The 12,920-nt window shown below is 46.7% G+C and overlaps 1 protein-coding gene across 4 annotated transcripts in view; it reads right to left on the bottom strand.

Moving 5' to 3' along the window:
• Positions 1-496: 496 nt before the first annotated feature.
• AMPD3 (adenosine monophosphate deaminase 3) overlaps positions 497-12,920 on the bottom strand; it is a 47,425-nt gene continuing 35,001 nt past the window's right edge. For all 4 annotated transcript variants that reach the window (XM_043580634.1, XM_043580635.1, XM_043580633.1 and 1 more), the window contains 7 exons: positions 12,674-12,837; positions 11,791-11,917; positions 8,925-9,088; positions 7,672-7,792; positions 6,321-6,494; positions 4,370-4,480; positions 497-3,329 (listed from right to left, as the gene is read on the bottom strand). In XM_043580634.1, coding sequence (XP_043436569.1) covers positions 3,153-3,329; positions 4,370-4,480; positions 6,321-6,494; positions 7,672-7,792; positions 8,925-9,088; positions 11,791-11,917; positions 12,674-12,837 — 1,038 coding nt within the window. In that variant the 3' untranslated portion in view covers positions 497-3,152. The remainder of the gene's footprint in view (positions 3,330-4,369; positions 4,481-6,320; positions 6,495-7,671; positions 7,793-8,924; positions 9,089-11,790; positions 11,918-12,673; positions 12,838-12,920) is intronic.

Below are 12,920 nucleotides of genomic sequence, written 5' to 3'. Positions count from 1 at the left end.
TTTTTTTTTTTTTTTGTGGTTCTTGTAAAATCATTTCCAAAGTTAAAAAGTATAATTAGAAAAGCATGTTAGAATCTTAGTGCTGAGAAGAGGAAAGCCATTTATAAGAAGAAATGGCAGTTTATATTTCAATTTACTGATGTACAGCATCCTGGAGAAGTACACATTTTGGTACCAAAAGACATAAGCCTCCTCAGAGATACATTTTGATAATCTTGCAACTGTTTATAGTCTTACTCTCTGGCATCCTCGATCTTTCTGATAAAATACTTAAAGGTTGAGGATTTTTAAATTTCCAAGCAACTATGTTTTTCTGATTAGTATTCCTTTCATTGTAGTTAGTTACCCTTGTTCTTTATAACAGTCATAGTTCAGGTATTGTGTGCTTAGGTGTATTACCAATATATCTCCTTCAATTGTGTGTATAAATCCAAAAAAAGATGAATATTCCAGTGGAGGACTCAGAAACAAGTAAAGAGAAAGCCAGAGAGATGTGCTTTCAACTCTGCTTTAATCCAAGATAAAAGGAAGTAAAGGCCCAGGACTCACCTTGGTACATACCAACCCAGGAGCTGTGATTGGTTTTCATGTGGCAAAGAGCAATGTTATTGATCATCTCAACAATGCAGTTTGGAGTGACACATACATGAACTTGAGGCTTTTATAGTAAGGGATAACCTGCTTCGAAATTTGTTCTTTTACAAACATGGGCTAGTATACAATAGCCTTTGATTCCACCTGTGAACACAAAAGAAAGTAGGGATTCATCCCCCACCCACCCCACGCCCCTGCAAAACGCCAAAGCCAATTAGGTACAGTGATGAGATAAAAGAGCAAAGTGCTACCGACAAAGGTGTCTGAAAAGTTTGCAGGACAGGTAAAATCGAATACATGGTGGCTGAACAGACTAAAGTAATATCCAGGCAAAGGGAACACGTGTGGTTTTACTCAGGAACTGTAACAGGCCAGAAGTTAGAGAAAAAAGATAGCAAAGGTCCACCTTCTGGGTCTAGTGAGCTTCAGTTTAAAATTTTTGAGTATTCATTATAAACGTCATCTATGTCTGAGTCTTAGTAAAAGATAAATTGGTAGTTGTTACTTATAACTTTTCATGATGCCCAATCTTTTTTTAAAATTGTTTTTATTTCAGTATAGTTGACACACAAGGCTACATTAGTTTTGGGTGTACAACATAGTGATTCAACTTCTCTGTATGTTATGCTGTGCTCACCACACGTGTAGCTACCATCTGTTACTGTACAGTGCTATTACAATATCATTGACTTATTTCCGATGCTGTGCATTTTATTCCTGTGACTTATTCCATAACTGGAAGCTTGTGTCTACCACTCCCCTTCCTGTGTTACCCATGTTCCCACCCCATTCCCTCTGGCAACCATCAGTTTGTTCTCTATTTATAGGTCTGATTCTGCTTTTTGTTTCTTCATTTGTTTTGCTTTAAATAGTATTAACTTGAAGTAGTTTTAAATTATTGAGACATTTATTTAATAATTAAAAACAAATACTTGGTACAGATAAAATGACAATTAAAAACTGTACAATAATTGCTGAGTTAGGACAAATGTATACAAATGGGGCCTTTTCAAAAATAATGAATGTGTAAGATAAATACTGGGTTTTCAGTTAGTTTCATCATTAGCTGGAAGATAGCATACATGTCTGCCTAATAAAAAGACTACATTTATTGTTCCATATGCTGAGTTAATCGGTAGAGGGGATAAGCATTATAAAGTCACAGGACAAGACCATCTAAAGTCAAATAAGCATCTTCACAGGCAAAAATAGAGTTCTTCTAAGTCTATAATAATTTAGAAAGGCTTGTCATCATCTGCATTTGCCCACAGAAATAGAAAGGTCCTTGAGCAGCTTGTTGCATACTTGGAGCACATATCCTTAAAAAATTGCCAAAAGAGAAATTCATTCAGTTATTCAATGTACATTTATTGAGCACCTACTATGTACCAGGCACTAGTAACACAGATGAAGAGTACATTGGTAAAGCTTAAATTCAGTTTGGTCTTAAAAATAATTTCTACCTGGCCCCTGGGACCACTTATATCTTCTAAAGAAGTCTGCATGTTAGGTAAGGGAGAAATTTCACCTTAAAAAAATGCACAGGTTACACTGGTAAAATTTAACATCTGTGAGGCCTAATGGAACAGTGGGGAAAAGGACTGGATTAGGAGGAGTAGGGAAAGTAGTTCTGGTCCTATTATTAGCTGTGTGACCTTAAGCAAATTTCACCTCTCTGGCCCTAACTTTTCATAAGTAAAATGGTAATTGGGCTATAGTCCAAATATTAGAACCAAAAGGAACAGGGATCATCTAATCCTATGTTTTCCAAAGTCTGTAGTTCAAATGAAAATATGTAGAAGCCCCAGTGTAAAAGTGATGAAAGAGTTGCTTTGAAGAAAGCGGCATCCAGAACCTCACTCCCCCTGCCCTCCCCCTCCTCCTGAAGTGGTCCAGGAGGGGGGGCATTCACAGAACATTTGAGAACTACTCATCTAGTCCAAACCCGTACTTTTCAGATGAGAAAACCAAGACACAGAACAGAAGCGATTGGTTCAATGTGCATATGTGGCTTCCTAAATAGGAGGGCTAAGTAAAACATTTTAAGAAATTCATAAAAAATGCAAATTGTCAAGAAGGAAATTTTCTATTTTAATTCTCTCAAAGTAGTTCCTTTATGAAAGGGAGCTTTGAAATTGATTTTGTTTAAGGCAGCCAGCCAGAGGCTGAAATGAACAACTACCAACTAGCCTGCAGGGTCTATAGAGGATTTTGGCAGAAAACCACACAGACCTCATGTCAGTAGGCACTGGACCTTGCAAGATCCTGGCCCCAACAATGCAAGCACTAGCTGTTTCAAGAGACATATTTGGAAAATTAGGAATGAGTACAGACAAGTGTCCAGCTCCCAGATCCCCAAGGAGGAGTCACCATCTACTACTCAGAAATACTAACAGAAGTGGGCATGTTAGATCTTAAAGTGAACAGTACAACCAAAATCACTAGTCAGAGGCATCCTCTACATGGAGGACGGTCCTAGTTTGATATCTTGACCACTGTTAATCGCAGCAAACTTGAAATTAAACCAGAAAGTTAAAATGCATTGTCCGCTGCTGGACCTATTTGGTCAGAGCTGTGATCTCTTCTGATTTCATGGCATCAGACAGGAAGCTGAGCTCATTGCATAAGGTCTCGTATCGGAACGCCATCCGGATCTGAGCAACATTTGTCTTTCGGATATCATTTCCTTCAGGTCCTTCTTTATAATAATTTTGTCCCAGAAACTTTTGCTTCTCCTGTGGAACCAGAGAAGTACAAATGAAACCATATACCTTAGGTTTATTTTCTATATCCCCACAGCAGCTTTGACATTAGCCACACCAAATCAAACCAGTCCCCTGAAGCTGGTCCTTCACCAAGACATCGTTCCCCACAGGGTTCTTAAAAATTCCTGCTGGCCCATGTGCTCGAGCATGTCACCCTGATGCCCACATTCATTCCCTTCATTTCTGACTATGCTTTCCTTGACCACAAGAAAAAGATAAGACCTCCAGGAGCTGCTGGCAATGAAGAAGGCAAGATGAAAGCATGAAGACTCTCAGTCCCTCCTGAGAGCTGACAGGGGCAAACAGTCTTAGGAAGCCGGTCTGCACAATTGAATCGTGAACATTTAGCTCTTCTCTGCATCAGCATCCAATAAGAGCAGCACCGATGCAGCTTCTTCCTGTACCAGTGACACCACCCCAGGGAGGTACCCAGGAGCCTAAGACACCACGTAGAGAAATGGTTCTCAACCCTGGCTCCACATCAGAATCACCTAGGGAACTATAAAAAAAAATTACCGATGTCCAGGTCCCATCCCTACAATGTTTTATTCAGTGTAGGTACTATTCACTATCCAAAAAGTACTGAGTGCCTACTATGTGCCAGGGACTATTCTACACCCTAGGGATATAATGCTGAACAAAACCGTCTAATGGAACTTACATTCTGGAAGGAAAGATGGGAAAACACATAACTACATATTACGATGTCAGTAGTAATAAATGTTATGAAGAAAAACAGATTAAAGGGCTGGAGAATGATGGCAAGTGTGTGGCTGTGGTAGAATGGTGATCAGGGAGGGCCTCTCGGAGGAGGTCATGTTTGAGGTGTGAAAGGGTGAAAGAGCAGCCTTGAAAATTCAGGGGTCTCCCCTAGAGAGTTTCAGCGTTCACCCTGCTTGTCATCCTCACGGATCTCAGAGCCTAGAAAGTGCCTAACATGCAGCAGGCACCCATTGTATGTGTGTAGAAGGGACAAGAGGGACAGAAGGCAGTGCCATCACACACCATACCTGATGGGAGAGGCCACTCTGCAGCACGCTGTTCCTGGCGATTTCACACAGGTCACACGTGCTCAGCTTCCACACTTGAGCGGCAATTGCATATTCTTCCATAAGTGCTTCCTAGATCCGCCCCCCCAAAAAGCAAATATATGAGATGGTAGGATATCCATTTCAATCCTTCACATATTCCCAAAGCTAGAAACATCAGACAGACATTGCAGATCTAATTTTTCTTTAATGTCTGCCACCTGGAAAACCAGACATTCCCACCCCCTTAAATTATGAACTCGTAAGATCATCTTTGGTGAATTCTCAGGTTTCCAAAGAGAGATATGTCAAAGAACCCCTACACGTTGATTTGTTGGCCAGCACGTTTGAAGCCCTGTGTCAAGTCATGCGGATGCCAGCCTCTGTTCCACTGAGACAATCACCCTGGGCGTGTACATGTTTACTACCTGCTCTGTAGCTTTGCTTTTTATTTCACATCACTTTCTTAAGATTGCCCCAAAATAAAAGTGAATCTGAATAAAGTATTAAGAGCAAAGCTGGAACATTAAATAAGAATGAGAAATGACCAAGTAGTGAGACAGTAATCCCAAAGGGATTTGGGTTTGAGCTGTGCTTTCTGCCTTACCTCCTAGGATGTGAAATGTCTATCATCGATCATAAGCTCTCCCATTACTGCTCGGACACCCCCACTGCCTCTGTAACCTAGAGCAGCAGTTCTCAAAATGTGATCCAAGGTCCTGAAGGCCTTTTGAAAGGTCATCCCTCTTCCAACTATGTACCTTTGTGAGGCAAGATTTTCTTCATATACTTTGATAAAAAAACAAGGCATCACAACCGATTGAATGCAGATGCAGATGTAAGAATCCTGGTGTCTTCTATTAAACCAGACATTAAGGGGATTTGCAAGAATGTAAAATAATGCCATTCTTGATGCCATTTTTTTTTTTTTTTTTTTGCTTTTGGACAATATGACTAGTTTCCATAAAAATGGCTATTTATGTTAACATTTGGTAGGTTTGTTAATGTTACTTTTTAAGTATGTATTTATTTTGGGAGACGGAGAATGAGCAGGGGAGGGGCAGAGAGAGAGAGAGAGAGAGAGAGAATCCCAAGCAGGCTCCACACTGTGCAGAGCCCAATGCAGGGCTCAATCCCACGAATGGTGAGACCATGGTCTGAGCTGAAATCAAGAGTTAGATGCTTAACCAACTGAGCTACCCCCAGACACACACAACCTTGTTAATGTTAGTTTTAAATGAGTTAATATTTTTCAATTTCAAATTAGTTTCTAACACACTTAAATATCACTAGATATAGCTTATGTAATCAACAGCTTTCTGAGGGCCTTTAATTCTTAAAGCTTATAAAGGGGTCCTGAGACCAAAAACTTGGAGAGCCTGTCCTAGACGACTCGGGCACTTCTATTTTTACTAATCAATGGCTGGTCCCCATGCATGATATTGCCTTTCCCTTCCTCTTTCCTGGCCCTACAGATCCAGAGTAGAATAATAATAATTAATAATAATAATAATAGTATTAAAATGTTAACTAACATTTTGAATACATGCTATATTCAGACACTGTTAGACTCTGGTTCATTATCTTAATAGATCCTCACAATAAAGGAGAGGTAGACATAGAGACAATTTCATCCCTATTTTACAGATGAAGAGGAATAAGATAGAGATCAAGTAACTTTACCAACATCATGGAGATAGTAAATGCCAAAGAAAGGGAAAATGGAGAAGGCAAAAAAATAAAATTGTGCCTTCATGGGTTCAAGGAGGGTCCAAAGACAGGGCTCCTGGGAGAAACACTTTTTGCTCCCCAGGAGCTTATCTCTTGCCTTCACTGGGCACCAACCCCACCCCAAAAGCAGAACTGAGTGTTGCTCCAGTGTGTGCAGTTGGGAGGGCAGACCAGGGCTGGCTGGGGCACCTAACATCCTCACCTTTGTATAGTGGAACTGCATGGGGTCATCAGTGGAGAGAGAAACATGGAGTCCCTTGTGCAGGAATTCCCTCAGAGGGTTTTTGGAATATTCAAGGAACAGACTGTTGTTGCTAAGAGGAGACATGGCAATGGGGATCTGAGCAAGGTAGTAGAGATACTGCAACACCGGACTCTGCAAAAGAACCACCAAACTCAGGTGACAAGCGCCAGAGAAGGGAGGGAAGGAGCATTCATCAGTGGAAACCAGGTCCGGCTAGTGTCTGTGTAACAGAGCTCCCTGAAGCCAACAGACCCAGATCCCCACCTCCCCTTCCCCACCTCCATGTTCATCTGATACATCACATGCCCCTCTCCTCCTGGACTGCCCTCCACCTACCGTTGGGAGCTCGCCCTCTTGGCTCCAGACAAGGCACAGCTCAGGGCAAGAAGGCAGTTACAAGGCCCCAAACTGACCCCAGGCTACATACTCTGCTCCCCTCCCCCAGGTACTGCCCCCAGTGGGTCAGCCCAGGAGATGCTGGGCTTTTGTTATGTTGCTTTGACCACAAACACCCAGGATGAGTCTAAACGCTCTGGCTCCTCGGAGATGGGAAGGGGCAGACCTGACTGGGCTAGAGTGGTTTTCTGATGTAACACCCTCCGCCCACGGAATTGTGAGACACAATTAGACCTCCCCAGGACACAAGAGGCACCAGAGGAGCTTGAGCAAACATCTTTCTTATGGAAGTGATCCAAAATATGGAGAAGACCAAATGGGCAGAGTTCGTGGTTGTTATTATTTACACAAGCAAAAATTTGATAGACTCTGTCGAATAATCAGAGACTAGCTGAATCAATTATAGACCATCCAAGTGGTGGGCCATCCTTCCAACAGCCTTTAGGATGAAGAGCATAAATGTTGCAGCACAGAAAAATGCTTGTTATATAAAGTTAAAGGACAAAGTAGAACCAAAACAAACAAAAAAAAAATCTGTGCTCATAATAAGCACATTAGAAATCTGCTCTGGTAAAAAAAAAAAAAAAAGATGAGAATTAGAAATCCGAAAAAGCTAATAATGGCTATTTCTTTTAAAGTAATAGCAATAATGTTTGTTTTTTCCATTTCTCCATCTTTTGGAAGATCCAAATTGCAATATGTTTGATTATATTCTTTTCATAATTAAATATGATAAATATGAAACCAAGATGACTACAGACAGCCCAACCCAGAAAAAGGCGCCAGCCTTTTAACATCACTGGCTAGAGCCTCCCAGAGGGCAGACAGGAGCCCAAGCGATCCCACTCCTCCCCAGGGGAGCCCATGGCAGGACCATCATTGCAGGGCAGGTTTCCGTGAGTGGTCTGGTTACCTTCTTGAGGAGTAGCCCATGGGAAATGTTGTCAGCAGTCAGGAACGCAGACACCAGGTGGGTGATGGAGCCAGACTCTCCACAGTGAGGCCGGAACAAGAAAGTGCTCAGGCCTCGTTCCCTGCAGAAGTGAGGCTCTTAGTCAGTAAGGACCCCTAGTCCACTGTACATAGGGCCGCACAGGCCTGGGGCGTGTACTCCTAGCTCAGGACCTACTCCAGGGAAGACAGTCACCCGTGGGAGAGTCAACACAGCTGACACAGGGCACTCTGGAAACTACCACCCCACCCTCCAGAGTACAGAGAGCCAGGTCCAGTGATCTTCAGAACCAAAAGATGCCATCTCTGGGGAACAGAAAGGGGACCTAGTGGTACAAAGAGAACTTGCTGTGTCCCCGTCCACTACTGACCTTCCCCTCTTTACCACGTCTTGTAGCCTAGATTCACAGACCTTCAGAGCAGCAAAGGCCATGTGAAACCATGGAGTCCAACCACTTTGTCATAAAAATGGGCAAACCCAGAGGGTGGAGTCAGGCATTCAAAACCCCTGGGCAGGTCAGCTAGAGCTAGAACTTAAGCCCCTCCCTCCAGCAGCTCAGCCTGGACTGCCCCACCCCAACACCAGGCCATCTCCTGTCAATCATGGTCCATCCGAAACCTCCACAGGCTGCACTGGCTTAGGCTGAGCTAGAAAGGCCCCATGGCCCAGCAGGGGCAGGAGGGAGGCTAGACCTGCAAGGGGGTGGGGATGAACAGCTCAGTGTCTGCTGCTCTGGGCACCCAACTCCCGCCTTACGTGCCCTGTGTGTGTGAGCACTGGTGGGAGCCTGTGCAGATAAGATAGTGATGTGAGCTCCACGAGGGCGTGGATTTAGTCTACTTTGTTCTCTGTTAGATGTCTAGTGCCTGGGACAGTGCCTGTCACATACAATAATCAGTTGCATGGATAGATGCATGTGTGCACACTGTTGGTGCGGTGGAAAGAACATGCGTGTGTGTTGGCATGTCCCATGTCTGTATCATATCAGGGATGAACAGATACATGCATAGCTCTTGGTGGGTATATGTATGCACACGTGTGTGTACGGGCATAAAGTCTGGCTGTGTTGTACGATCATGTCTGCGGCATAGCAGCATGCCTGCATGTGTGCATGGCTCTGTGAATACTGTGACCTGTGTTGTGTGCTGGGGCATGACCCCGGGTGTGAGGTGTGAGGGCACACAGACGTGTGTGCAGGGGCTGGGCTCACCCACCTGCGGAGGTTGTTGAGCACCATGATGTTGGCATACATGTAGTACAGGTAGTAGCTGTAGGGCGGGTTCTGCTCACTGGTCCAGATGTCTGGGTTGGGGCTCTTGTCTGAGAACATGTGGTCGCTGTGCTTGGATTCATCATCCACGCTGTCAAACCCTGTCACCTGGGCAGGAGGAGGGGTCCTGCATCAAGCTGAGGCAGATGAGCTGCCAAAGGCCTTGGGGGCCAAGCCTCCCAGGTTCATCCGTCAGCTGGGGACCCCATAGCCTAACTGAGGCCACATTCCTCCCAGGGATCGGAAGTGGGGACGATGCCATAACCTGTCCCTCTGTGGCTTCTAAAAGTAGCCAGAAGGCCAGACTGGAGAGTGCAAAGCCCTAGTGTGGTAGTGGTGATGGTAAGAGGGTAAACTCAGATTGGACCAGCCACACCCACCACCCATCCCTCTGCTGTGCCAAGGAGAAGGCCAACACTGCAGGGTAGCTAGCAGAAATTGCCATCAGCAGGAGTGACAACAGCTGTGAGGGGGAATGGGGCAGGCCAACTATACGGCAGGCCCTATGCACTTACCACACATCAGCTAATATAACACTCAGAGCCATCCTGTGAGGGAGGGCTTGACTATGAACAAACCAGACCCAAAACGCTTAGGGAGCTTGCCCACGCAAGACAACCAGTCTCTGAACCTAAATGGACTCTGGGTCTGGTCTCTGGGGCTGTGAGTGGAGGATGCCCCTGGGATGTACCAGGTGAGGCCACAGGAAACCAGTCTCAGTGCCTCACAAACAGGTCAAGGTGGGCCCCATCCAGGAGGGCCCCTTGGAGGGTGAGCTGTGGTTCCCAGGAGGGAGGTGCTCTGCCCCCCAACTCCTCCCTGGGAACTTCCCTCTGAGCTTCCTGTCTTTCCACAGTAGCTGCACCTCAGCTGAGACCCAAATTTTTCCTCTGGGGGCACCACCCTGGTCACTGGCTGCCTGGTCACCTGCTCCCAGCCCCTGACCAAACATGTACCTACAGAAGATACAGCCTCTCGGCCAACACAAAGGAGCAGTTCTGCTAACGCATCTCCCCCACTTTTACTCAGCCGCAACAGCACTTTGGAAGGAGCCTCTGAATGACTCCACCTTGCTCCACAACTGGCCCAAACTGGGGAGTCCTGGCCAGGTCTGCCAGCCTCTGCCATTCCTATATGGGCAGTAGGTGCCCAGAGGAGCAAGGGACCATGAGGGTCTTTGCGGAATCTTCCCTGTCATAGAAACACGTGTCAAAAGCAATGACATGGCTGCCACCACAGCTCCCAGCATGGCCTGGATGGGTCTGGGGGCCAGGGAGGCCCTTGAGCCCTGCTCTGTACTCACTAGCCCTGTGCCTTACCTGAACTCTCCAGGGCCTGACATGGAGGTAACACCAGTCCCTCTTCTCAGCTTTGTATTCAACAGATGGAGGGCCTCAAGCACAAAATATGTCCAATCCCCAACTCCTCCTCCTCCCCAAGCGTGCTTTTCCCCGACTTGTAGTGACCTCTGAAGGCACAGGGTCCACTCTCCCACAAAACCGGGCACTGGGGAGGCACCCTAGATTCTTCCCTCGGGCTCACCTTCAGGCTTTGCCCAGGTCCTGTCGATGCTACAACCATGCCCACCGCATGCCCAGAAGCCCTGGCCTGCCATCTGCATATGCCTCACTTTTCCTACTTGGGAGGCACTACAGCATGAGGGTAATAACACCTGCTGGGGAATCAGACACCTGGATATGAATTCCAGTTCTACCACTTTTGAGCCTCATGTGATTTCCTCATATGTAAATTGGAGCAAGTAGCTTCACTGGGCTGAATTAAATGAGACAATCCGTGGAAGCATTAACGGTGCTTCATACAGCAAGCATGTAATAATTCTGCCCAGCATGAACACCAACAAAATGATGTGGAGTCAGGTAATCATGAAGCTGAAGCAAAACCATGTCATGGTGTGGATCACTGGGCAGGCAGCAAACACTCAATAACTGTGAGCTGTTCTGCTGGTGCAAGTCCCCGGCATCTGTCTCTACTGCTGGAGCAGGCCCCCTGGCTCTCATCTTGCCCCTTTCTCCCCACCTTTAGCTACCGTCTGTTCCCGGCCTTTCTCCATACAACAGCCAGCATGGTGTTTGTCTAAAACATAAATTCAATGACTTCCTTCAGCCTGCCCAAACATTTCCTAGCAGCCCTCTACACACACACACAGAGAGACCCCATCACCCCTTCCCATGCCCCCAGCTCTCCAGAACCTTCCCTGCCTCCCTCCCTGTCAGACCCCAAGAACCTCCATGGGGTACTGAACTTGCTTCTCACTGTCTACAGCCATCTCCATTCTGGGAACCCAGAGGGAGGGATCAGGTCCTGCCCCACTTATACCCTTTCTGGTTAACTTCTCTATCCCTTCGTCCCCTCTCCCATAACTAGCCAGATAAATGCATGTTGTCGGGCTTGTGTACTCAACCAGACAAGACGTGAGGACCATTGTTATGAGGTAAAAGCAAGAACACTGATTGTCTGCATTTCTAAAGACCTGGGGGTGCTGCTGGGCGCTTCTGGGGACAGAATCCAGTCTTTCCAGCACCACCCAGCCAGTAACTGACTCTTCAGTCTTTCCCCACTGCTGTCTTCCTGGCACCCCATCCACATCCCAGGGCTGCCCCTGAGGAGAAGGGGACTTCCCCTACCCGGAGCAAACTCATTATTTTGGAAATTCAGTTTCTTGGGATCGGCCACCCCTGCCTGGGGCACAGAGTGACAGGATCTGAGAAGGGAAGCCTGACCCAACCCACTTGGAATTTTCTCTTCCCTTCACCACTGGGCACATCACCTGAAGCACCACCCACACTTACATATTTGAGGAAAAGGTGAAGCTCTCGGTGATCCTGGGGGTTGATTGTGGCCTCAAAAAGGGGCAGGAAGATATTCTCCAGCATCTTCCCAAAGCTTGGCAGCAGCTTCTTTGACCTAAATATGTCACTGGGGGGAAGCAGAGACTTGCTGATTAAAGTGAACCTACCAGCCCTATTGGTCTGTGGGAGAGCAACCCCATCGCTTCCTCAGGCCACTTGTGTTTCCATCTAAACACCCAGAGTAGAGTCAGAGATGTAGCTTGAACACAGGTCCTTCCCCTCCTCTCCAACTCCCAGCAAGTTCTGCAATGCTAGGCATTGGTCAACGCCCACCCATGCCCATCAGAGAGCTTTTCCAAGCTAGAGGCCATGCTGGAGTGGGGTGCTGGGATTCAGGCTGACCAAAGGTCTGAGAGATGAGTTCTCAAATTTCTTGGTTCTCAAATTTCTCCTCCACTGAGTTGAGTTCCCTTAAACCACATATCCCAGCCCACGCAGGGACCATGAGCCCCACATTGGCCAGATGGAAGAGGACAGTGGTCATCTGAGTCCTAGCCATGGAAATCCAGTGCCAGCAACGCCACCATCAAGTTACTCATACCCAGGGGCTCACGCAAAAGGATAATCCACCCTCAAACCCCATTGAAAAGATGGGTAGTAGTTCCTGCTAGGTTTTGCATGGGCTTGTTCTTCAAAGAATGAGTTTAAGTGTCACAAGGACAACTTTGCCAACCACCCCCGCACTATGGGAAAATCCCTAGGGAGGAAAGGCCCACGCTGGCACCAGAACCGGCCCCACCAGCAATAGTACAGACTCAGCAGCCCATGAGGGACAGGCTGTGTCCCCAGAGGGCATGGGCAGACAGCGGGCCACCTCACTTACTAGATCCGGGGCACCTGGATGATCCAGCGCATGTTGGGTGAGTAGACCTTGTGCTGGATGAACCAGCGGGCCAGTTTGGGCCACTCCTTGGGATTGCGGCCATAGATGGACAACCGTGGCTCTGAGTACTGGTACTTGCTCTCCTCCAGCTCCCTGGCCACCTCCTAGCACCAAGAAGAGCTCAGGTCAGCCCAAGAGCACCCCAGCTGCTGGATCCTGCAGCTCCCTCTCCACCTGCTCCCAGGCT

The sequence above is a fragment of the Prionailurus bengalensis genome, chromosome D1 (assembly GCF_016509475.1).
Source record: "Prionailurus bengalensis isolate Pbe53 chromosome D1, Fcat_Pben_1.1_paternal_pri, whole genome shotgun sequence".
Classification (NCBI taxonomy): domain Eukaryota; kingdom Metazoa; phylum Chordata; class Mammalia; order Carnivora; family Felidae; genus Prionailurus; species Prionailurus bengalensis.
The sequence above is the reverse complement of the archived record's forward strand: the minus strand, read 5'-3'. Positions and strand labels throughout refer to the sequence as shown.